The 24,997-nt window shown below is 40.5% G+C and overlaps 2 protein-coding genes and 1 non-coding gene across 4 annotated transcripts; 2 read left to right on the top strand and 1 right to left on the bottom strand.

The window, feature by feature from the left end:
- Positions 1-1,437: 1,437 nt before the first annotated feature.
- LOC111972946 (high affinity cGMP-specific 3',5'-cyclic phosphodiesterase 9A) lies at positions 1,438-11,724 on the bottom strand. Its single transcript, XM_024000065.3, has 14 exons — positions 11,292-11,724; positions 9,703-9,864; positions 9,513-9,564; positions 7,827-7,929; positions 7,560-7,702; positions 7,319-7,378; positions 4,959-5,136; positions 4,284-4,399; positions 3,987-4,086; positions 3,797-3,864; positions 3,583-3,685; positions 2,819-2,923; positions 2,489-2,635; positions 1,438-2,214 (listed from the first exon to the last, which is right to left on the bottom strand). Exons 1-14 carry the CDS (start codon positions 11,377-11,379, stop codon positions 2,011-2,013), a joined length of 1,629 nt encoding a protein of 542 aa, XP_023855833.1. The 5' UTR covers positions 11,380-11,724; the 3' UTR covers positions 1,438-2,010.
- Positions 11,725-11,745: 21 nt separating this feature from the next.
- Positions 11,746-24,774, top strand: LOC139029062 (MKI67 FHA domain-interacting nucleolar phosphoprotein-like). 2 transcript variants are annotated; one of them, XR_011481326.1, is made up of 6 exons: positions 11,746-11,942; positions 14,493-14,585; positions 16,903-16,984; positions 17,772-17,978; positions 18,258-18,315; positions 20,515-24,774. XR_011481326.1 is itself a non-coding variant. In XM_070448096.1 (6 exons), exons 2-4 carry the CDS (start codon positions 14,518-14,520, stop codon positions 17,891-17,893), a joined length of 246 nt encoding a protein of 81 aa, XP_070304197.1. In that variant the 5' UTR covers positions 11,746-11,942; positions 14,493-14,517; the 3' UTR covers positions 17,894-17,978; positions 18,258-18,315; positions 20,515-24,774. The 2 variants fall into 2 exon arrangements, 1 of the variants encoding a protein (XP_070304197.1); XM_070448096.1 differs by having other exon boundaries at positions 14,493-14,559.
- On the top strand, positions 14,523-14,646 carry LOC111980484 (small nucleolar RNA ACA64). The gene has a single exon (XR_002879476.1). It is a non-coding gene; the product is annotated as a small nucleolar RNA ACA64 (small nucleolar RNA).
- Positions 24,775-24,997: the final 223 nt, after the last annotated feature.

Genomic DNA, 24,997 nt, shown 5'->3' on the forward strand with positions numbered 1-24,997 from the left:
ACCTGGATATCGCTTACAATAGATGTTCCAAAATATGCATTATTCTGAAGTAAAGATTTTATCCCACTAGGTAAAGCTTTTATAACAGTGTCATATTCCTTGCTTGAAACCTCAAAGTTGTATCTTTCCATAAATTCTCTCTGCGTAAATAGATTCCCACTAATACTAACTAATTGGCTGACAAGTGTTAAGGGTTGCGTCAATTCAAATCTGGTATCAGGATAAAATGTGATTCAGAGTCACCGAATATACTTTAAGTATTTTTATTAAACTCAAGCGATAAATGGTAAATGCAATTTTCGTATATACGGGTTCACTGTATCACCACGCAGGGTAAAGCAGAGAACTGCTAAAATGTGTACAAACAACAGTTATTATACTGTGATAGAAGTAGTTCCAACCCGTCTGTTGGCCTATCACAGTAGACGCTGAGCGTGGTTTAAACTTGCTCAGCCTATCGCAGGTGCTCAGGCTGGTCCCAGCCTCTTGGCGCTCCTTGGTGTCCGGCGCTGTTGCTGTGTAGATTACGCTCCCACACCCTAGAGACTGAGGTCAGACAGTTTTGTAACACTGTTGGACTATTTGCACCTGCATAGAAAGCATACTGTTCCCGCTCAAGGTTAACCACAGCTTCTCAGCACACTTATCTGGGGCAAAATGTTACTTCCAGCACACACACACAGGCACCCAGGCCAACAGTTGCTAATATTATATCACATGTGATATAGTATTGGGTTATAGCGCAATAAACACAGCTCCTCACACAAGGACAAGGATTTTCGAGAACCAGTTATGGTAAAATCTTGTTTCTATGTAATATCGACCCATTATTCCATATAAAACATTTATGAGGTGAGAAGTTGTTGCCATTAATTTTTGTGTTGAGCAAATTCGACACTCATTGACCTCCATACAAAAACTCCTTGCTTGGTCTCTGCCATGACCCAACGCATGGGTCCTTCGTAAATGTGTGCATTTAGGTGATGTCATAATTTCCCTACATCATTGATTGTTCACCGGTTCGTAATATTGCCGCGTTCCGAGCTAGTCGGAAACAGGAAAGTTGAACATTTCTGCGTTTCCTAGTTCCGATTAGCATATTAACGCGGCATTTTGCTCAACGTTTTTTACTGCAATTCCAAGGTCGTCACAGCCACAAAGTCATACACCTCGCCTATTTCTACAATTTATCTTCTTAAAATGTGATTTTAAACCTAACCTTAACCCTAACCCTAACATTAACCACACTGCTAACCCTTATGCCTAACCCTAACCTTAAATTTAGACAAAAGGCACATTTTTAAGTAGGCAATTTTGACTTTGTGGCCGAGTGCCATCTAGTGGAAACCAGTTACAAATGATCAAGATAATGAAAATGTATCCATTGTACAATGTACATTGCGGAATAATATGAAATATGAATATAACGAGAGGAAATGTTTGTTGTGTTTATTTATTTGTCTCCAAGTAGAACACTTAAAAATCTAAAAGTACAATACATACAAAAACATATTTCATATATCTGTTATTTCTGACCTTTTTATACATTATCAATATGAAAAACATCCATATCCACTAGATGGCAACCATAGTCCAGATTTTCAGTGAAGACAAATCCACTAAGCTTTATCCCCATTTTTCAGTTAGACAATAGCTCTTCTGGTCTTTCGTTTAAGCATATCACTAATACAAAAACATAACTGCACACTAATTATTCGTATGTCTTGTATGTCATATTGTGTAATTAACCATTATTCATATGCAAATATTTTGAAAAACTGAATATATGCAGTGAAAAACATTTATGTAGCAAAACACAGCAGACAACTCCTGTAACACGACATAGTGAATAACTTGTCTCTACAAAGACCAAAGGAACCATATAAGTGCTTCAATTCACACAGCACAAAGCCCTATTTGTGACACAGTCAGTAATGTTACAGAAATGTCCTTTTCATTGTTTGGTTGGTTACTCCTGGTTATTCTGTAGACTAGCCTATCAGCAGGCCATCACAGAGTGGGTGGTTTCAAGGCATTCCCAGCCTCTGACAGACTATCTGCTGTTTTCTGAGGGTTCTGTAAGTTCTGGGGTGTAGTGTTCTTGGCTGCAGCTGCCTTGTCGCTCTGTGCTCGGATCAGTTTCTCTCTCTCTAGGGCTTTCTCCATCTCTGTGTAGTAGTCCAGGGCCTTACGCACCGGGTCTATGATGTGCTGCTACAGGGGCACAGAGAGGAAAAGGGATCTGGATATGTTTACACAAATATGGCAGCTAGGCAGTGCTTTAGTTGGGCCAGTGCCAACCAGTACAGAATACCGGCACGGCTGCACCTTGCATTTTCTACTGCTTGAGTAACGGCACCCCTTTTCACTCTAAAATATGAATGAGTCCCAGTACCTTTTGATTCCACTTCATGCAGAGCAGTTGGAAATGAAGTTGCATCACAGTGAAGCTACATTAGTGTAGTGGTTGTAGACCGGGAGCTCTTACCTCCAGGCAGGGGAAAAGGTTAGCCAGCTCAATGAAGAGGGGTAAGAGGACGAAGCCAATGAAGCCTGTCTGAGAGGATGGCTTGGTCACCTTGTCTCTGTCCATGAACGGGGTGACAGGAAGACCCTCCAGCTTCTCCATGTCACTCTGAGGGAGGCCAGTTGAGAGCAGGACTGAATTAATATTACATTGTAGTAGGCTCTCTGTATCTCTATGATACACCGTAGCATACAATTTAGAATGAAGCAGTGTTTTAGCCACACATTCCAAGTTATATGCTAGCACTTATATTGGAATATAACCAATATCTGTGTTGTGGTGCTTAGTTACCTGGTTGTAGAACTCCTGCAGGAGGCAGTCTAACCAGGGCTCAGCCACATCCATTGGCCGTGCTTCGTTGGAGATGTCACTCACTTTGATCATGATCATCATCAGCTGGAGGGAGACAGGGGGGATATACACTATTGTTCAGAAGTTTGGGGTCACTTAGAAATGTCCTTGTTTTTGAAAGAAAAGCAAAAAGCAAATCCATTCAAATAACATCAAATTGATCAGAAATATAGTGTAGACATTGTTAATGTCATAAATTATAAATGACTATTGTAGCTGGAAACGGCTAATTTTTAATGGAATATCTACATAGGCGTACAGAGGCCCATTATCAGCAACCATCACTCCTGTGTTCCAATGGCACGTTGTGTTAGCTAATCCAAGCTTATAATTTTAAAAGGCTAATTGATCATTAGAAAACACTTTTGCAATTATGTTAGCACAGCTGAAAACTGTTGTGCTGATTAAAGAAGAGTCAACAGTGAACGGTAGTGTACGTATCACTTTAATCCAGTCAGGAAGAGCCCAAGGCTGGTACCCTATCAGCACGAGTAGATACCAAGATTCTCCCATCTGATGTTGCTTGGCAACATGGCTGTAGACTCCTATGGTACCATGGCAACATCTGACTAAAAAGGAACAGGGAGTACCAGGATGACATTTACCTGACATCCAGTCAGGGTGACATTTACATGACACCTCAAACACTGGGCTAAACATAGGACTATTTCTGAAACATACTGTTTATTCATACCCTTTCTTACCACGTCTCTGTGGTCCTTGTTGCTGAAGTCAAAGACAGGAAGGATGGACTTGAACTTGTTCAGGATCTCGTTATGTCTCGTCATATCAGTGGCCAGGATGCATCTAAGAATACATTAAATGCCTTGAGTTGATGCACTCGCCACACATTACGGTTAGATCAAAGTAAACATATATTTGTGTTAGTGAAGAGGATGCGAAGAAATACATTCTTACTTGATTATGCCCTCTCTTATCCGTTTATACTGTTCAGTTGTCAGATTTCTGAAAATGTTGTTTTCATTCTGTAAGAAAGACATACACTTTACTGTTGACATCTAAAAAGTTGACCCACACACACCATAGCCCAACTTCAGTCACCCATGCCAATACCACCCATAACTTCTCCAGTCACCCATACTCATACCTTCTCCAGGATCTCAAAAGCCACAGCACAGTGGTGGTTCTCAAGGGGGGAAATGTCATTGTAGCGCAGGGCCAGTTCTGTACGAGCATTTATCTGAAAGATAGAGCTGATAGTGAGCTATCAATTCATGCGCACACACACACACACACACACACACACACACACACACTATCACACACACACACACACACACACACACACACACACACACACACACACACACACACACACACACACACACACACACACACACACACACACACACATCTGTGGTGGTCAGGTAGGTCACCTGGTAAGGCATTGTTGTATCCCGTGTGATCAAGGTCGTGACAGACTGCGGAGGTCAGCATGGTGAGCAGGTCAATGCTGTCAATCTTACTTTTCAGGTCCGTCAGCCAGATCAGCCCATACATCTAACAGAGAATAAAGAAACGCAAGAGCAGCAGTCCAGAGAGAATACAACTCAATGATGGATAATTGCTATAACATTCATCCACAGGAATTATATTAATAGAAACATTGACATTTGTTTTTGTTTGTTTCTAAAGGACTTTTAGTGGTGGTGTGCTGTCGCACTGGTGTGTTATTGCATGTTATTTAAACTGTATATGCCAGGTTGTTCATTCTACATCATGGCAGGTTGTTATCCCTTGTGGGTCTTCAATAACGCAATGTCTTAACTGGCAAACCTCTGAATGATTATATTCAGTCCATTTCTTAAATCGGTTGAGGGGCCTGGATGTCCTAACCAATCAGGGTTTAGGGTGATTGGATAATTGGATCATTTTATATGATTGCACAGAGGAATGGGACTACATGATTTCCACTGACCACCCTCTTTTTCTCTCTTTCTCACACACTCACTCACTCACTCACTCACTCACTCACTCACTCACTCACTCACTCACTCACTCACTCACTCACTCACTCACTCACTCACTCACTCACTCACTCACTCACTCACTCACTCACCATCTGGGTGACACAGAAGCAGTGTTTGAAGTTGTGGAAGGGGATGTTGTTGTAGCGTTTGTACACCTCATACAGGAACTGGTGCAGCACCTCAGGCTCAATGTTAAAGGTGGCAATGAAGTCCAGGTCTGTGTACATGACCTGCAGTAGAACCATGATCTCTGCATCCTCCCACTGCCTGCACACGCATAGCAGGACAAGTCAAGTGTCAAAGGTCAAATCATTCATTTTTAGGAGGTCATAAAACCGCTTGTGTATATACTGACAATCACAAGTCTAGCTTTCTTGAGATTAATATAGGTGTGCCCCAGGGTTCCATTTTAGCTCCTGTGTTGTTCTCAATTTTTATTAATGATTTGGGGAAATGGGATGCAACCAGCAAAGTTACATCTATATGCAGATGATACAGTTATATATTCATGTGCTCCTTCTCTGGTTCAGGCTGTTGAAGAGCTCCAGACTGCTTGTCAGTCACTTTTCAATCACTCCCTTTATGGTCTCAAACTGGTCTTGAATGTACAAAAAACTAAATTCATKACCTTTACCAGAGCTAGAACTCTGCCAGAGAACGTTAGCTTTGTCACATCTGGTGGCTTATCCATTGAAAGTGTCATCCTACAAATACCTAGGTATTTGGTTGGATGACAAGTTGTCCTTTAAAGTTCATGTGGATAATCTTGTGACAAAGCTTAAATTGAAATTGGGTTTTTATTTTTGTAATAAGACTTGCTTCCCACTTATGGCAAGAAAGAAGCTTGTTCAGGCCACTTTTCTCTCTGTAATTGATTACGGTGACTTGTTGTATATGCATGCAACCTCCTCCGTCTTACAGAGAAACTGGACTCTGTTTATCATGCATCCTCGCGCTTTATTACAAATGCCAAGTCACCCACCCACCATTGCACATTGTACCAAATGGTAGGTTGGACCTCACTTTATATGTGCAGAAAGATACATTTGTGTGTGTTCATCTACTGTACAAAGCCCTTTTGGGTAAACTCTCTAAACTTTACCCCTTTTGGGTAAACCTCTGTAGTCTGGTCTCCTACACTACCAGCAGTTACCATACCCGGTCTGCTAGGTGGTTGCTACTTAGTCCTTAGGACATTCACAGTATTAGGCAAGACTGCCTTCTCTTCTTGTGCACCAAACGCATGGAATAATCTAAAATCCATGCTTCATCTAGATATGTTAGTGCCACTGAATGAATTTAAAATATTGATGGGAGACTGTTACAGAGGAGTGTAAATGCTTTTTTTTTTTTTAGGTAGGATCATGTTGTTGTATGTTTTAATGATGTAATGTATTGATTGTTGCTGCCTTCTTGGCCAGGTCCCCCTTGAAAAAGAGACTCTGGGTCTCAATGGGCTTTTCCATTGAAGGTTAAATATATATATATTTTTAAACAAGGTACTAACTGTAACCTACTGTATGTTTCATATGTAGCAATAACCACTTTAAATGTGCCCTTTAGTGTCCTAGTCAAGGGTTGATAAATAAGGTAAAGTGATGGATTAATAGATTTCTGGATGCAGTAGCTCCGGATGAGTTGCCCTTTTGACTAATCTCTGTACGGGTCTAACAAACACTTACCTGGAATATTTAATCATATATATATTCAGAGAACAGTTTTGAAAGTGGTCCTAGTGTAAATGGCACAAAGATATGGGTTATTGTATGCTAGCTAGGGTTTAAAAATTCCAGGAACTTAAAAATAAATTCCCTGGTTTTCCCAAAATGCTGTTTGGAGGATCCCAGAACCAAGAGGAATTAAGCAGGAAATCCAGAACCCTCCAACCAGGATTTCTGGAAAAGTAGGGAATTTATTGACAGTTCCCTGAATTTCGTAACCCTAATGGTAGCTTTAGTTTTTTCCCTAAGTGGCCAATATATATATTCCCTCTTTTGAAGTGTGGTCTCCACCTTGTTATGTTAGTTCTAAAAGGCCCTGAAGTAATATATACTGTAACCAAACTGGACTGAAAGCTGTGACGTGCATGTCGTACGCATAATGCATCCTTCAAAAGTGCCTGTGTTAACGAAGCTTGTTATAAAGACCTCCTTTAGCAGACAGCCATTCATATTGATATGAGCCTGTACGACAGATGAAAGGATTGAATAACCCCATCCTCTTCAGGCCCGGCTCCCTGTCTCTCCCTGTCTCTCTTTTGAAGCAGCAGGTGCAGATGCTGTTTGTTTATCACACAACAGAGACATTGCTCGACCCTCTCACCTCCCACGCACAACCAGCACTCACAGGACCCTGTCTGTAGTCTCTCTGTAACTCCTACTGTGTAAGAAAGTCCATTAGTCCATTTTCTAAGGAAAGTGGAAAAAATGAAAATAGATGGGGAACTCACCAGTTGTCAAAAGTTGGGGTCTTGAGGTACTGTCTCACTTCCTCTGAAACCTCCAGGGAACTATGGAGAACATAACATTTCTATTCTGTTATTTTCATCTCAAATTTTTATAATATGATATYCAAATTGTGATCTCAATTGCAACACCACTATTCAAGCAATGGAGTCTTGATAAGAGTGGCACAGCCTATTAATCTGATGTCACATGGTCTCTATCATCATTGAGTGTAAGTAAACCTGCCTCATCTGCAGGAACTTTTCCCGTACATGTTCACATTCCTCTCTGGTCTTGCGCAGCGTTCTCTTGTGGTAGAAAGGAGAGGGCTTCTGTGTTCCCTCAGATAGCTCTTTGAATAGGCCCAGCCAGCTGAGATGTTCAACACTCTGTGGAGACACAGATACACTAGGCTAGGCAGACACAGTGAACTTACATGATACTGGTATATGAATGAGCCTTTACACATCATTTATCAAATTTTATCTGTACAGCATCAATAACACAACGTACCTCAAGTTTCTCCCGGAATGACTCCACCTGTCTCTTCATCTCGTACACGACTGCAGGAGTCTCACCAGCCTCGATCAGGATCTTCTTCTCCAAGCCCTGCAGTCTGGGGTACAAAACATATGGCCCTCCTGACTCACACAGCCCTGTAGTCTATGGCAATGTTCCCTCTAAGCTGCGGGTGTGCACGGGCACACAGCTCCYGGGACTGCCACAGAAGAAATATCAGCCCACGTAGAGAAGCACGAGATTCAACTTCACTCAACTTTCTATAGTTTTCCCCGTTAGTTAACACTATCAATGTTTTCCTTTACTGTGGGAATTGTGATTTAATCAATGCAATATTAGCCACTTTCAAGGCAATATACCAAAACAAAACTAACTATGCAAGACTTACTATGCAAGAGATTTTGTTGTAGGCAGAACGCATTCGAGTCCTGTACTCTACATAGACCGGTGCGCTATAACCAATCAGAGTTGCAGTAGGCCTATATGCAAATGGMCCATTATATGGTTATACCATTATATTATATTATACAGTATATGGATCTGTGCCATTCACTTTGAACTGGACTGTTTCTACAGCATGAGTGGTCGTGAGTAGATGCGCTTGTTTAGAGATCAAAGCGAGAGCTTGACATAGCGACATGTGGACATTTGTTCATATCCTTTGCTAGTTAGTGAGTTATTAGCCCAGTTATAGATCATTTGTAGTCAGCATTGGGGGAGTGATTTCTTCCTACAAGAGCACAAAACRTGTGCATTTCTAGACATCTTTGAAAAGCGAGTCAAGTAAAGAGCCTTTTTTTTGTCTCAAAAGGGGCAGTATTGTATTTTAAGACAGGCTTTAATAAGCTAAGTAGCCAATAGGCAGAGTACCCCATCATTTGTCTGATTCTCTGTAATAATGTTATGGGAACAATGATGCACTTTATTTTGTAAAGTGGTTTCTTGCATCAWACAACACAACATCATTTGCTGTCACCTCCTTGTCTGAAAGACAAGTGGATAAACTGGTTAATGTCAATCCCTGCATGTTTTTGTTCAAAAGTCTCATAGAATGTAGGCCTACATTGAACACCACACATTGGCTGCTACTATAGGCTGAATGATAGAACAACTATTTCCATGTTCAAATGTTATGGGAGGCATTTTCTCCATTGTTTTTCATGGTATGCCACTCTGGTAGGCCTACATTTTGATCAAATAGCCACAGTAGCCTACTTGACCACTGTTAAAACTAATTTAAAGTGGGTACAGCCTCAGTGTTCACAGTAAACGCACGCCGGAAGTTGCACAGAATTTTCACAACGTTCAAGTTTGCGCTCAGCAGACCTGAGATTTGCTCAGTGACTAAAACAATTAGAGGGAACATTGGTCTGGGGTACAGAACATATGGTTTTCATGACTCCCACAGCCTGCAGTCTGGGGTACAGAACATATGGTTTTCCTGACTCCCACAGCCCTGAAGTCTGGGGTACAAAACATATGGTCTTCCTGACTCCCACAGCCCTGAAGTCTGGGGTACAAAACATATGGTCTTCCTGACTCACACAGCCCTGCAGTCTGGGGTACAAAACATATGGCCCTCCTGACTCACACAGCTTGGTCCCTTACATGGTCTGACAGTTTCAGAATGGGCCCCAACCTTGAGAATGGTCACTCCTGTATACACCATGTCAGCCTTACCTTTTCTCCATGGAGGAGAGGTCAAATCCTAGTGCCACAGCAAGCTCCACACCTGCAACATGAGGTACACAATTAAAATATTAACATCAATATACACAGGCCCTAATGAAACAAACAAGAGTTACAACACAATAACAATGCAAGTATGCCCACTGTCAGCCAATGTCTCTGGCGCCATGGCAGAGAATACCTAATGGCTCACTGTTGCAGTCAGCAGCCACCACCTCTAGCTTATAACAGGAGTTAGGACTGTTGGGCTCCAGGCACGGGGAGATGTTGATGATGTTGCCCTTAGGGTTGTACAGCTTCAGAATGTCATGGGGTCCTGCCTCAGCTGCAGAGCGGAACAGATCTTGAAAGTAACAAACACACACATGCATGCAAACACAGACAACATTTTAAGTTGATCTCCTGTGAAAATAGCTCAGGCAACCAAGAGCTATTTTTGCCAATACTCAACACTTCAATCAACACTAGTTTCGAGTTTTGCAATCAAACACACACACACAAACACACACACACACCCCCTAGATCTCTCTCTGTACAGCAGGTGAACAAAATACTAGGTTTTTATGTGCTCAGCATCTTGCCCAAGCTTTTGTCAATGCCATTCATACACACAAAGATTAGAAGAGAGGGAATATTATTGCCCGAGGCAGCTCTGTAAAGGGGTAATCTAAAGCTATCAATCACACTGTGTCTGTGCCTAAATAGACGTGCAAAACATCTACCAAAGGAATAAAAGGGAGAAGAAAATAAGAGGCGAAATGAGAAGGTAAAGGATTCGAGAGATATTCTTYGAGAGCTAATTTCAAACCCACGATCAATTGCACTTTATGATTGCATTTTATATCAATGCTATTTTTGTGCGCTCCAAAGAGGTTTATAGGCATTCAAATCTACAGGCAGTAGGCAGAATCTTTGAAAGAAAATGAATTCTCATTACATTAGCATCTATGAGATGCATCTCAAGCTATTTGATCACTGAATTAAATTACATTCCTTTATGCCTGTCCTTGGTACTGTTTGGAAAATAATATTATTGACATGTTATGTATTTATTTTAATGGACTTTCAATAACCCCTTCCCTCTATCTCATTAGAGTAGCAACCCACAACAATGCTGAGACATCAATAACCCTCACATCAATACGTCACATCTCGACTCAATTCTAAAGATGCCATATGTACACCATATGTTAGCTTTGACGCAAATGCAAGTGCAGAGTGTTGTTGTCAGCTGCACCTGTGTCTGTCTCTACCCTGCTGAAGCATCAAGCATGCACTATTTCTCTCTATCAATACAGAGTCTGTCTGCTTCTTTTGATGAAGACAATGATTGCATGTCTTTGCATCTTCTGATGGATTGCACTTACATAACTATTTTAGGTCTCAGTGCTTTACTTGAGTTCTGATCCATTGTTTGATCTGGTAGAGAAGCAATGAAAGTGCTCTATGCTTTTAACCTTTCCCTTTATGTACTTTGTTTATTTATTTCAAATCAAAATCAAATCAATTCAAAATCAACGTTTATTGGATGTGTACACAGTATAGCAGATGTTATTGTGGGTGCAGAGAAATGCTTGTGTTACTAGCTCCTAACAGTGCTGTGAAATGTCAGACAAGTATACAAATCATAAATAATTCAGAGGTTTTGAGAGGTTTCTCATATCAGAGTAATGAGTTCAAAAACAAAATCATGTTTCAGACAACAAAAGAAAATTTGATGACATTTCAAAGACACCAAAATAATAAGGTGATACTATTTTAATTGCCTACCTTTGACATCCTGGGCAGGGCAATCCACTGGAAACTCTGCCTGCTCTGGTCTTCCATTCACAGTAAAGTAGATGATTTTTGTTGCCATATCAGTTTTTAAAGCCACTGCCTTCACTGTTCAATGTTCTGAATTTATTGTGTGACCACATTAATTTAGTAGAGACCCACTCCAACGACCCCTCCTCCCTCTGACACACATACATACCCTCCCTTTGCAACAGTTGAATCTGATGCCATGGATTTTCATAAACATTACACTTTTCATATGATATACATTTTATTCAAAGTGATATTGCAAATCTTTTTCGGTACTCACTATTTYCCAAACTGTCATCATTAGTTCTTGTGAATAATATTGTTTTTGTGGTCAAGATAAGGCTTGCTGTCTTGATACCTCCAAAACGATATATGACGCTGTCTCTCATTTATATGTTGAGTCTAGTCACGTGTGTTAAGGACGTCTGGAAGAAGAAAACGTGTTTTCGGTCTCGCGAATCGTTTTATATATGTAAAAATAGTCAAATAAGTGCCATGAGAGAAACTAAGGCACCGGCGGCTACTAAGCCGGCTAAAGCTTTGTTGGCTTTGAACCTGAAAGAGGAGCCTGAATTCAAGACGAAAGTCCAGGAGATGAAGAAGCGACCCAACAAGGTTGGTTTGCCCAAATTGCACTGTACTGAAATCCACACCATGCACGTGGGACCAAGTTCTCAAGCTAGCTTGCTAGCTAGAGTCTTAATACCCAAAACCTATACATTTTATTCTAGACAATAGATGTGTTTATCTAACCACATTGTTTCCACAAGGGGTGTGCTATAGCCGCATTATACTTGTAGGTAGTTAACTAGCAAGCCAGCTAACAGTAGCTAACGCCTAGCTAGCATCACCCAAAATTCAAACCAGTTTCTAAACTCAGAGATGCAACATCGCGAGACCTCCGGGAATGCTTGCGAAGCAGACCAAATCAAATTTTATTGGCACATACACGTGTTTAGCAGATGCTATTGCAGGTGTAGCGAAATTCTTGTGTTTCTATCTCCAACAGTGCAGTAACATTTATCAAGTTATATCTAACAATTTCACAACAATACACATCTAAAGGAATGGAATTTATAAATATTTGGATGAGCAATGTCAGAGCGGCATAGACTAAGATACAGTATATACATATGAGATGAGTAATGCAAAATATCTTAACATTAAAGTGACTACTGTTCCATTATTAAAGTGGCCAGTGATTTCAAGTCTGTCTATAGGTCAGCAGCCTCTAATGTGCTAGTGATGACTATTTAACAGTCTGATGGCCTTGAGATAGATGTTGTTTTTCAGTCTCTCGGTCCCAGATTGGATGCACCTGTTCTGACCTCGCCTTCTGGATGATAGCGGGGTGAACAGGCAGTGGCTCGGGTGGTTATTGTCCTTGATGATCTTTTTGGCCTTCCTGGCTGGTGTATGGGGTTTGAGATGTCAATGAGAGAAGTAAAACATTCTTCCTTAGCTGTTCATTTTCTTAATCTAAAGGCACAACCTAAATTCGAGACAATGTCTGAAGTAGTTGAACATGTTATTACACCAACCTCGTGAAAGTGACAAACTGACACATTTTAGTTTTCCTCAAACTGCATTATATAGGGAGTGCCTTGGAGTTGAAGTAGTGAGGCGACTATTAGACCCATCGACGTGATTCTGCACATTTGCTTATCTAGCCAATATCGCCATGACATCGCCTACAAACATGATCAGGGATTTCTATAGGAGAAGCAGTTTTAGCACATCTTCACACTGTACTGTCTTTGGTTCACGCTTCGTGGGGTCGCCAGAATGCAGATGTTTCAGGGATACAGTATTTTCAACCTAACTTCCGTTTCCCCTATAAAACGGTTGTGGAGACTCCGCTCATACGTCTTTTTATGCCTGCTACGTTAGGTTACCCAACATTTGAGTGACAGCATTTATCTGACTTAAATGTTAGTATTTAGTTAGTTAGCTAACTACTAGCCAGCAGATCCGAACCGCATGCTTACAACTGCACTAAGATCGGATAGCATTCCTGTGTATTCATGGTTTGCATGTTTCGTTACAATATTGTTTTGAACGTTCGTTTTGTACATCCTCGACTGAGCATTCTACACAATGCATTGTCAATGAGCGCTGATGAAGTCTTAATCAAAAGTGACTTACAGTGGCTTGGAAATACAATGACATTAAGAGGGAGGCATAACTAGTAGGAAAACCTTTTGTCATCATTTTGATGTCGCTAGATTGACTTTAGATGCAGTATAACATTAGCTAGCTAAGATTGAGAGCTTGCTACCGGATTTTAGCTAGCTAACGTTAGCATAGTGTAATTTAGACTAAACAGTAGTTAGCCTCTGTCCAGAATAACTGGGTTTATCACCACTTTAGGGCACCGCTGGTAAAGGGTGGCTTGAGAGCGTTCTTAACAATGGCATGACGCGACGGAGATGCAACCAAAGAATATTCATCCTTAAATCTATTGATGCAGCCATGCATCAATCTAATTAACATGATTTTAAAAATCCCTCTCAAAATCCGTCAATTTAAGATAGGTGTTTTTTTTTGCATGGGCTGCGTCTCAATCCACGGCATCCACCTATGTCAGCCTAACGCATTTGCGGTACCGCCGATGTACCAAATTCTGTCTGAACCGTTTGCGCTATAAACTAATATGTTTTGCTCTACAACCCCGACAAGTTTTACATGACTGGTCTGATAGTAACCCATACAAATTAATGGAAGTATGTGGGTAGATTTGTGCGACCCCTGCCGGAGAGTGAACTTTGGGTGATGTTAGCTAGCTAGCAAGGCAAGTTAGCTAACTACCAGGCCTTAGCTACTGTTAGCTAGCTAGTGAGGCTAGTTAGCTAGCTAGCAGGCTAATGCAGCTATAGCACATCCCTTGTGGAAACAATGCGGTTGGATAAACTATAAAATGTATTGTAGGAAAATGGCAGTATACTTAAACTAGCAGTAGTTTAATTTATTCGGTGTAACAGTTAATGATAATGGGACAATTCGGAGTACAACGAATTTCTCATCCCTGGATTGAGGTACGTTTTCTGAGCCATATCTCATGCTGGTTCCACCCTAGTGCAGCTGTAAGCAAGTGAGATCTGCTGGCTTGAGAACTACATTTTACATAATGTTCTGTCTTACCCACATTTTCCTCTTTCTTTACAGGGACAACTTTGCACAGGTGTGAAGAATGGCACCGCCTGACAATTACCTCAGATGTAACAGTTGTCTGGTGAGATAACTGCTGACAGTATTGTGGTACGTTAAGCTTATTGCCTGCTTTGCATAGCAGTGTGATTAAACCCATGTCCCCACATTACAGCCCTTGACTCATGGAAACAGCCATGCACCAATCAGATTTAGATACCATTAGAGTTCATATTGGGAGGTGATACAGGCTAAATTATTTGACCTTATACCACAGCGTTGTTGAATACTCGTTTCTGATTGGCTAGAAGGGCATTTTAAAATGGGCATTTAAACCGGATATCGGGACAGTTGGATGTCCTGATTACAGAACAACCAATGGATTTTTTTTTAAAGCTGGTGATGATTTTTGGGGATCAAAGAGGCCGATGGACAATATTTAATATCATTAAATTGACCAAATTTCCCAGACAGCCATGTATGCATTAATGCATCYGTTTTAAAATCAAACAAATGTCACTTAGATTTAGTAAAAAACWAACTACATAACGGTAATTTTATTTGAATGGTAAATGTCTTAATAAACTGGGTAAATTAAGATGGCATAGGCCTACTCACAATACAGGTGAATGCATATTCAATAGGAATGTGTGCATTTATTGAGTTATTGATCTTGTTTTGGCTGATCAGTGGAGTCTATGGTGCTACAGATGACAATCTGTTTGCCTTCAATTTGGGACTTCTATTAGCCTACTGATGAACAACATTTGCAAATAAGCATCACTCCAGCATGTCACGCCTGTATAGAAGGACATCTTATAGGCACTATCTGTCAAGAAATGGGTGGGTTGTAACTTGATCCTACTGCTACGATTGGATAGAGCGAGGCTTTAACTCCGCTCCCTTTCACGTCTCCCTCATCGATAATTTCACTTGCTGCTGCTGCTACGAGGAGAACTAGCTCAATGGCGATGACGTTTGTTACCAAGCCATAAATGTGCATAATATCTAACAAGGAGAGCGAGAGTAGGAAAAAATGTGAAACTACGATGCATGTTCTGTTTGAATGACTCATTTGTCCATAGTTTGAGAAGTTAGAAGTCACACTGCTCTACAGCTTTCTTGGTCCATAAACATGCAGGAATATTCTTAGGTAGCTAAACCTATTGGCAACCTTTTATTTAGACATTTTAAAACACTTCCTTCTTTCCCTATTACAACAATCATCTAATCCGTCTATCAACTACATTTACGGATATGCTTGTGGCTTGTCAGATCAGCACACCAGTAAAGAGCAAGTCAGATGACTCGTTGCTGAAAAGGGTGCATGTTCAAAATCATAACCAGCTAACATTAGCTAGCTACGTTGGCTATTAGCGCCTATCTGATATCTTAGAACCATGCTTATCTAGCTAGCATAGTAGCTAATTTAGCTAGCTAGCTAACATCAAAATTAGTTAGCTATTTGACCCGTCAGTGTAAACGTTTATCTTCTTAGCGAGCTTGCTTATTGTATACATGTCTGGGCACATTGACACAAGCCTTCTTATTAGTGAATTAACTAAACTAATATTTGCAACGAGTTTGATTAGTCAATTAATAAATGTGTCAATACTGCACCTTTCTGTTGGAGAATGAGCAAGCTTGCTGCTGCTGATTTTCCTAGCTAGACATTCCTGGGCATTTTGTAGTGCTCGTGTCTCAGGTGGTGAATGGTGGCTGGCATAGCAACAGCTTTGCTATGTAGAGGGMCTATCAGCAAAACTGATAGACTAGAAAAGGACAATATTGGCCCTTCTCTAACTGATTTGTTTTTGAAGAGACTATTGTTGCACTATCTTTTGATGACCTAAGGTGGTGAGTGATGAACATATACATTTCTCCGGTCCTTCAATGTTGCAGTCATGTCGCAAGTGGCGCAATGCTGTCAAATCCTCCTGTTTTCAGCAACTTCTATTTTTATTTGGTTGTTATATTGTCAGGTTTGCTAACAAAAAACTATTTAGCTAGCTTATAGCCCTGTGTTTGATATGCAATGCAATCTCCAAGTAATGAAAAGTGTCAAGTGTCCTGACGAGAAGGCAAACTTTTGTAGCTTTGCCAGCCAGGCAAAATCGGGCATCATCAGCACATTGTTATGGATGTATCCAAATTAATGTCAGTAGAAAACAGTTTAAACAAACGCAAATGCAGTTGCTTTGCTGTTAATCTGGCTACAGAGGTCGTGACTGTGTTAGCCGTAGGTAGTTGGCTGGCTAGCAAGCAAGGGATAAGAGCATGGCAACGGAACATAAAGAACAACTGTTCGCGTCCATAAATACCTTGAAAAATGGGCTCCTCCTCGTCACGCTGCATCGTCCATTATTTCAAAGGTAATGTACAGAACGTCAGCGTTTAACCCTTACATAACAACATTCTCCTCTCACAGACAGGTGGAGTTCGACTGATTGTCACCAAGATCGTTGCTGAGACCATGAACATCTACCTGATGGGCGAGAGACTGATCAAATGTAAGTTAGGGACTGTACTTGTTATTAATAATGAGGAATACCAGGAGAAAATCGGACCTCTCTGAAATAAAAGTGGATGGCCCTCCCTTCAGTAAAATATATATTTTTAAATTGGAAGAAGACTTTGACTCGCATTCTGGAGTGCCACAGTACACAGCAGGCATTGGTTAGGCAGCACAAAAGGGTTTACATCAGCAAGAGCAACTACAGGCCGGGCTCATGATTGAGAACACCTATCCATTGCAGTGTGTAATGCAGTGTAGCCTGGTTTTATATACATCATCCCAGCAGCACAAAAACTAGAAGGAAGTACATTTTCTTAAAAATATGACTTGGCCATACCCTAGGCCTATAGTTTAGGCTGTGGATAATTTTGAGAACACACTATGCGCACTTGGTATAGTGTGCCCAGCAGGGAATCAGGGATGAGGGGCACACATGGAGATAAAATGATCAAACCCTGAGCAATATGACATTTCATCGATTACCAGTTACATGACCCTCCCTTGGACTAAAAAAATAAAAGATACTAAATCCTCCCCCTGACTGAAATTGAGAAGAGCAGGACCCTACCCCATTTTCCTCCGGGTAACAATTATGTATATTTTGACCGCTCCCTTATCTGAGGAAATAATTCACCTCTTCATTTCATTCTAGAATCATATGTTCAGGTTTAACATTTTCCCCTAGCTCTTGATGTCTTGTAGTGCATGTTGTGGGAGGAGAGCAGCAGACCCATTTCAGCATCACCAGAGCTGAGATAATAAAGTTCTCTTGCATTCTCCAGATAATCTGGTTCCTACTGAGGTGCATGAGGAGCTGTTTGTGGGATCACAGAGAGCGTTTAAGAAGCCCAGGCAGCCTGCTGTGGCTCACTACAACGAGACACACACCAGAGGAGGTCAATGAGATGACCGGACGACTCCTACATAAAGAGGTCAAGCTCCGTTAAAGGCTGGCAGAAAAGGGAATCAACTATGACTTCCCAGGGTTTGTAAGTGTTGCATTTGACTCATCGGTATAAAATATATATATATTTTTTGTATTCCTGACTTTTTACATTTACATTTAAGTCATTTAGCTGACGCTCTTATCCAGAGCGACTTACAAATTGGAAAGTTCATACATATTCATCCTGGTCCCCCCGTGGGGAATGAACCCACAACCCTGGCGTTGCAAGCGCCATGCTCTACCAACTGAGCCACACGGGACCGTAAACAATTTTAACTTGAATTATTTTCTTGTAGCCTAATTGTAAACTCTCTTTTTGAAGGCTTCTCAAGTGCAACAGAAGAAGTTAGATGACACTGAATGCATCCACGTGTAATGAGGTAAGGACAGTTAATCTGAACTAGGCAACACTTTTGTGAATGACTACATCAAAGTACAAGATTGCATTTATGATGCATTTAGCTTTGATTTAGGCACAGTCTGAAAATTACCTTCGATTTGCCAGTTGTCTGGGGTAAGATAACTGTGCCGACAGTATTGTGGTACGTTAATTCTAATTGGTCCCAATCCCGGATCCGGGAGCACCCCCCACAGTAAAAAAGCTGACTAGCATAGCCTAGCATAGCGTCACAAGTAAATACTAGCATCTAAATATCATTAAATCACAAGTCCAAGTYACCAGATGAAAGATACACATCTTGTGAATCCAGCCATCATTTCTGATTTTTAAAATGTTTTACAGGGAAGACACAATATGTAAATCTATTAGCTAACCACGATAGCAAAAGACACAACTTTTTTTCCCCACCATTTTTTCCCTGCATAGGTAGCTATCACAATTTCGACCAAATAAAGATATATATAGCCACTAACCAAGAAACAACTTCATCAGATGACAGTCTGATAACATATTTATTGTATAGCATATGTTTTTTTAGAAAAAWKTGCATATTTCAGGTATAAATCACAGTTCTACATTGCAGCTGCAATCTGAAATAGTGCCGAAGCAGCCAGGAATAATTACAGAGACCAACGTCAAATACCGAAATACTCATCATAAAACATTTCTGAAAAATACACAGCGTACAGCAAATGAAAGACCAACATCTTGTGAATCCAGCCAATATTTCAGATTTTTTAAGTGTTTTACAGCAAACACAAATTAGCATTATATTAGCTTACCACAATAGCCGGAAACACAAGCCTTTACCAGTAGCAAAGGTTAGCGATCGTAACAATCCAGCAAAAAGATATATAATTTTTAACTAACCTTGATATACTTCATCAGATGACAGTCCTGTAACATCATATTACACAATGCATATAGGTTTTGTTTGAAAATGTGCATATTTAGCAGCACAAATCGTGGTTATACAATGTGATTAGTAGCAACATTTCAGGCAATCTGGCCGGCGCCATCTTGGAGAGGCACCTAATCTAATCGATAACTAATCGTAAACTTGACTAAAAAATACAGGTTGGACAGCAAATGAAAGACACATTAGTTCTTAATGCAACCGCTGTGTTAGATTTTTAAAATTAACGTTACTCGACATTCAGCGTGCGTTACAGCGAGACCATGCCTAAATCAACGGCGGACAAATAATTTTACATCTTTCCACAGATATACGATGTAACATCATAAATAGCTCTTACTTTTGGATGATCTTCCATCAGAATCTTGGGCAAGTGGTCCTTTGTCCAGAACAATCGTCTTTTGGTTGAAAGATGTCCTCTACTCCTGTAGAAATTAGCTGCTAACGCCGATGTACCGGAGAGGTGCCCAACTCGTGATAACGCCTGACAAAGAAACTCCAGAAAATCGCAATAAACTGCTATAAACTGCTATAAGTCGGTTTAAATTAACTACCTTATGAAGTTAAGACAAAAAACAAATTAAATCAGAGCCGGAGATAAAGAACTGCTAAACCGAAAGCTTTTGAAGACGCCATGCCGGTTTCCCTCCTGCGTCAGGCGCCTCGTCAAAGGTCGGTACTTCCGTTCCAAGAGGTTTTATACTCCCCCAGATGGTGCTATCCGCTCCATTCAAAGTCTCACCGCTTACTGACATCTAGGGGAAGGCGTATGCAGTGCATGTAGCCCCATAGCTTATAAGGGAAATTATAAACCGACCCTGGAACAGRGACCTCAATTTCAGAAATCTCACTTCTTGACAGGAAGTGAGCTGCAGAATGAGTTCTGTTTCACTCAGAGAAATAATTCAAACAGTTTTAGAAACTAGAGARTGTTTTCTATCCAATAGTAATAATAATATGCATATTGTACGAGCAAGAATTGAGTACGAGGCAGTTTAATCTGGGAACGAAAAATCTTCAAAGTGTAAACAGCACCCCCTATTGAGAAAAGGTTTTAAGCTTATTGCCTGCTCTGTATAGCAAKGTGATTAAACCCATGTGCCCACATTCACTTCGCAACATCTAACAAGTAAAGGATTCTTGCACTCGGTAGGAATTAACATGTTCCCATCCATGGAAGAAAATCATTGGAGATGCTAATAGAGCCCCATAGCTCCGAAATGTAAAACGTTGTTTCTCTGTGTTAATATCTTTCTCCTCAAGACGTGACTCCAGTGTGAACCCCCTCAGTTCTGGACAGGAGGAGGTCCATGAAGATCAGCGATGATGATGGGGAAATCATCAAGAATACCCCCGCCCCAAAAAAGTCTAAAGGCAAATGTGAAGGGAAAGGGGGATACCTAGTCAGACTGTACAACTGAATGCATTCAACTGAAATGTGTCTTCCGCATTTAACCCAACCCCTCTGAATCAGAGAGGTGTGGGGGGCTACCTTAATCGCGATCCACGTCTTTGGCACCTGGGGAACAGTGGGTTAACTGCCTTGCTCTGGCAGAATGACAGATTTTTACCTTGTCTGCTCGGGGATACGATCGAGCAACCGAAGGAGCAGAGTCCGACTAAGAGACTGAGGAGGAGTCCTTCCTAGAAGGGAGTGAGAAGCCCACAACGTGTGAAGAGCCCTCAGGGGACAAGAGCCAGTCGTATAGGAAGGAGCAGAGTGAACGAACATCAACACCTGTTGTTTAAGGGACAATGACTCAATTAAATTGCCTTGCTTATAAAGCAGATACATTTTTACAAGGTGGTTGGTCCTCTATATAATTGCCCAGAAGAGAATGACTAGAGACTCAATGACTGTTTGACAGTGTTAGAGCCTTTGCACCTGTATAGCACCTCCTAAAGTCCTATAGCCAAGGCCTAAAATTAACACCTGCCAAATGTGGGTAGATTTTGGTATTTGCTGGTAAGATGTTGATTTCACGAGCCCAGTTGGGGGTGGTCAGGGCTCCACAGTGCAAACATTTCACTCGCATTTGTGAATAAAAATAGGAAAGTATGATGACATTTATATAAAATAAATGCTGGAGTAGCTGTTTTCAAAGTTTTTCTGCTGTTTTGTTTCAGAGCTGGTAAATTAATTCACGAACTAGCTAAGAATCCTGGGTTTCACCGCCGTCTTTCTGTTGTGTTGTTGCCATTGCTATCAACGTTCTACAGATGCCGCAGCATATTGATGTCTGACTGATGTTTAATGGAAAGTCTTTCTGAACAGGGGCTAATGACTGTTTTTCATCAAATTTACTCTATAGTGGCCTGGAAATACAATGACATTGCTGAAATAGACAAATAATTAGTCTAAAACAACTTTGTCATTATGTCAAGTGAATTAAAAAATATATATAATATACATTTTTTAGATTTATTTTTATCCACTGGGCTGATATGCTTGACCCTCAACTTTAACAAGATTCCCAGTACCGGCACTGGCCACACAGCCCCACAGCATGATGGAACCCCCACCAAATTTTACTGTGGGTAGCAAGTGTTTTTCTTGGAACGCTGTGTTCTTTTGCCSCCATGCATAACGTCCCTTGTYATGACCAAATAASTCAATCTTTGTTTCATCAGTCCACAGCACCTTATTCCAAAATGAAGCTGGCTTGTCCAAATGTGCGTTTGCATACCTCAAGCGACTCTGTTTGTGGCATGTGTGCAGAAAAGGCTTCTTCCGCATCACTCTCCCATACAGCTTCTCCTTGTGCAAAGTGCGCTGAATTGTTGAACGATGCACAGTGACACCATCTGCAGCAAGATGACGTTGTAGGTCTTTGGAGGTGGTCTGTGGGCTGTTTTTGACCGTTCTCACCATCCTTCGCCTTTGCCTCTCTGATATTTTACTTGGCCTGCCACTTCTGGCCTTAACAAGAACTGTGCCTGTGGTCTTCCATTTCCTCACTATGTTCCTCACAGTGGACACTGACAGCTTAAATCTCTGCAATAGCTTTTTGTAGCCTTCCTCTAAACCATAATGTTGAACAGTCTTTGTTTTCAGGTCATTTGAGAGTTGTTTTGAGGCCCCCATGTTGCCACTCTTCAGAGGAGAGTCAAAGAGAACAACAACTTGCAATTGGCCACCTTAAATACCTTTTCTCATGATTGGATGCACTTGTCTATGAAGTTCAAGGCTTAATGAGCTCACCAAACCAATTGTGTGTTCCAATTAATCAGTGCTAAGTAGTTACAGGTATTCAAATCAACAGAATGACAAGGGTGCCCACATTTTTGCATAGCCTATTTTTCACATCTGATTTAATTTCATACAACTTAATATTGCTACACTAAAAATCTTTGTCTGGACAATACACCAGTACTCCGCTTTTATTAGAACATGAATGGCATGCCACTGTGATCATTTTCTGTGACGACAGAGTACATTATTATGCAGCCTCAGAGGGGTGCAAATTAATTAATAATACAAATTATTTGATTTATGTAAATTCCATGAATACTGTATATGTCTATTTTGAGTTTTGTACCCACCCAAACTTTTTCATACGACTGTAATTATTGCCCTATTTCTAAACTTTCTTGCCTAGCTAAAATATTAGAATCTTTGATTCATTCTCAACTAAGATCTTTATCTTTGAAATGTAATCAAAATGTACATCAGTTGGGTTTTAGACCAGGCCATAGCACTATCTGCTGCATCTCTAGTTATAAATGATGTGGTTAACTGTATGGATAAAAGGCAACATTGTGCTGCCTTCTTCACTGACCTGTCAAAGGCTCGCGATACTGTTGATCACTCACTGCTAATTCAGAGGCTTTCCTCAATTGGCCTAGACCAGGCTGCATGTAACTGGTTTACAAATTACTTGACAGATGGACCTCAATGTGTATTGACTGGTGGTGTTAAATCAGGTTTCCTGGATGTTACGAAAGGTGTCCTGCACAGGTCGATTCTGGGTCCTGTACCTTTTACAGTTTACATTAACAATATCGACTTGTCTGTAAAAAACGAACCTGCAGTTGTATGCCAATGATATTGTTGTCTATGCTATTCCCCCCACGGTTGACCAGGCTCTATCTGAACTACAGTCTGCCTTCATTGTATTAAAGAAAATCTTTATTGACCTGGAATTAGTATTGAATGCAGGGAGAACTAAGTATGATGTTCTCTAGAGCTCATAATAATTACTCTGATTTAAGCATACGTACTTTTGATGGTGTCTATATTGATGATAGTGTYCCTTCTTACAAATATCTGGGCATCTGGATAGCTTTTAAAAAGCATATTGAGGCGTTAGTAAAGAAGCTGAGAATAAAAATGGGCTTCTATAGAAATAGATCCTGCCTCTCACTAAACAGTAGAAAGCAGATTATTCAGTCGACGTGTGAATGCAGCTGCCACTTCATTAAAGCCTCCAGATGCAGTTTATCATACTGCACTGCACTTTATTATAGGTGATAATTTTAGTACTCATCACTGCATTCTCTATCAGAAAGTTGGTTGGCCCTCTTTGATGTCATGTTGGTTGATACATTGCTATGTTATTTGTGGAACAATCTTCAAAATGTTCTAAAATGTTATGTTTTGGTGCCTCTAGGGAAATTCAGAAGGCCGATTGAGGACCTTAATACTGATTGTTTTTTTTGACCATGTTTTTCTTTCTACTTGCATTTTGTATTTATATTGATGTGTGTAATTTATGGCTCATCTGTAAAAGAGACCTTGGTCTCAGTATGACTCCTTGATAAAATAAAGGTTAAATAGAAAATTTAAGGAGATGGCAATGTTAGCATGAGTAACTAGTAGAAATGTTGTTTTTGCTTCCCTGGCAGTTGAAACTCAAACATAGAAGTTATAATGCATCTAAAGTAAATCTGGAGACATCACAATGATGACAAAAGCTTTTCCTACTAATTATTTGCCTCCTTTTGAAATTTCATTGTGTTTCCAAGCCAAAGTAATGCACTTTAGACAAAATCTTAATCAGTAGCAATTGAGACTGAATTGAGTTGAATGCTCAGCTAGGCATCAATCCTAAAACCAACATTCCTAACATTATTGTGACACAACGTGCAGCCATGAATATAGCCTATTCCACCTCGCGCTGCAACACTGCCTGGATGGGGGCTGTGCGCATGTGAAGAGCTATGCACCGGCATAAAAGTTGTTCTAATTTACTTGAAACAAGTCAAAAGTAAGACTTTGTCCTTGAGTTTCTTGGCTATTCACATTGTATTGTTCACAAGCAAAGTTGTTTTTCTATGTTTGAGTTTCAACTTCTAGGGAAGCGAAAACAACGTTTCTACTAGTTAGACTCAATTCAAGGGGCATTATTGGCATGGGAAACATATGTTTACATTGCCAAAGCACGTGAAATGTATAAACATAAGTGAAATAAACAGTAAATATTACACTCACAAGTTCTAAAATAATGGAGGCATTTCAAATGTTATGTCTATATACAGTGTTGTAACGATGTGCAAATAGGAAAATAAATCAACATAAATATGGGTTGTATTTACAATAGTGTTTGTTCTACACTGGTTGCCCTTTTCTTGTGGTCACAAATCTTGTTGCTGTGATTGCATACTGTGGTATTTCACCCAATCGAGATGGGAGTTTATCAAAATTGGGTTTGTTTTCTAATTCTTTGTGGGTCTGTGTAATCTGAGGGAAATATGTGTCTAATATGGTCATACATTTGGCAGGAGGTTAGGAAGTGCAGCTCAGTTT

Source organism: Salvelinus sp. IW2-2015, linkage group LG2, assembly GCF_002910315.2.
Source record: "Salvelinus sp. IW2-2015 linkage group LG2, ASM291031v2, whole genome shotgun sequence".
In the NCBI taxonomy this organism is placed as follows: Eukaryota; Metazoa; Chordata; class Actinopteri; order Salmoniformes; family Salmonidae; genus Salvelinus; species Salvelinus sp. IW2-2015.

Coding starts and splice junctions, on each gene's coding strand:
- LOC111972946 (XM_024000065.3), bottom strand. CDS start 11,379: ATGGCAACAAAAATCATCTACTTTACTGTGAATGGAAGACCAGAGCAG. Junction 7,930..9,512: donor CTCTCCTCCATGGAGAAAAG/GTAAGGCTGACA, acceptor TTTGTACCCCAG/ACTGCAGGGCTTGGAGAAGA. Junction 7,379..7,559: donor GAAAAGTTCCTGCAGATGAG/GCAGGTTTACTT, acceptor TGTTCTCCATAG/TTCCCTGGAGGTTTCAGAGG.
- LOC139029062 (XM_070448096.1), top strand. CDS start 14,518: ATGGCACCGCCTGACAATTACCTCAGATGTAACAGTTGTCTG. Junction 14,560..16,902: donor TCAGATGTAACAGTTGTCTG/GTGAGATAACTG, acceptor CTCCTCTCACAG/ACAGGTGGAGTTCGACTGAT. Junction 16,985..17,771: donor GGGCGAGAGACTGATCAAAT/GTAAGTTAGGGA, acceptor TGCATTCTCCAG/ATAATCTGGTTCCTACTGAG.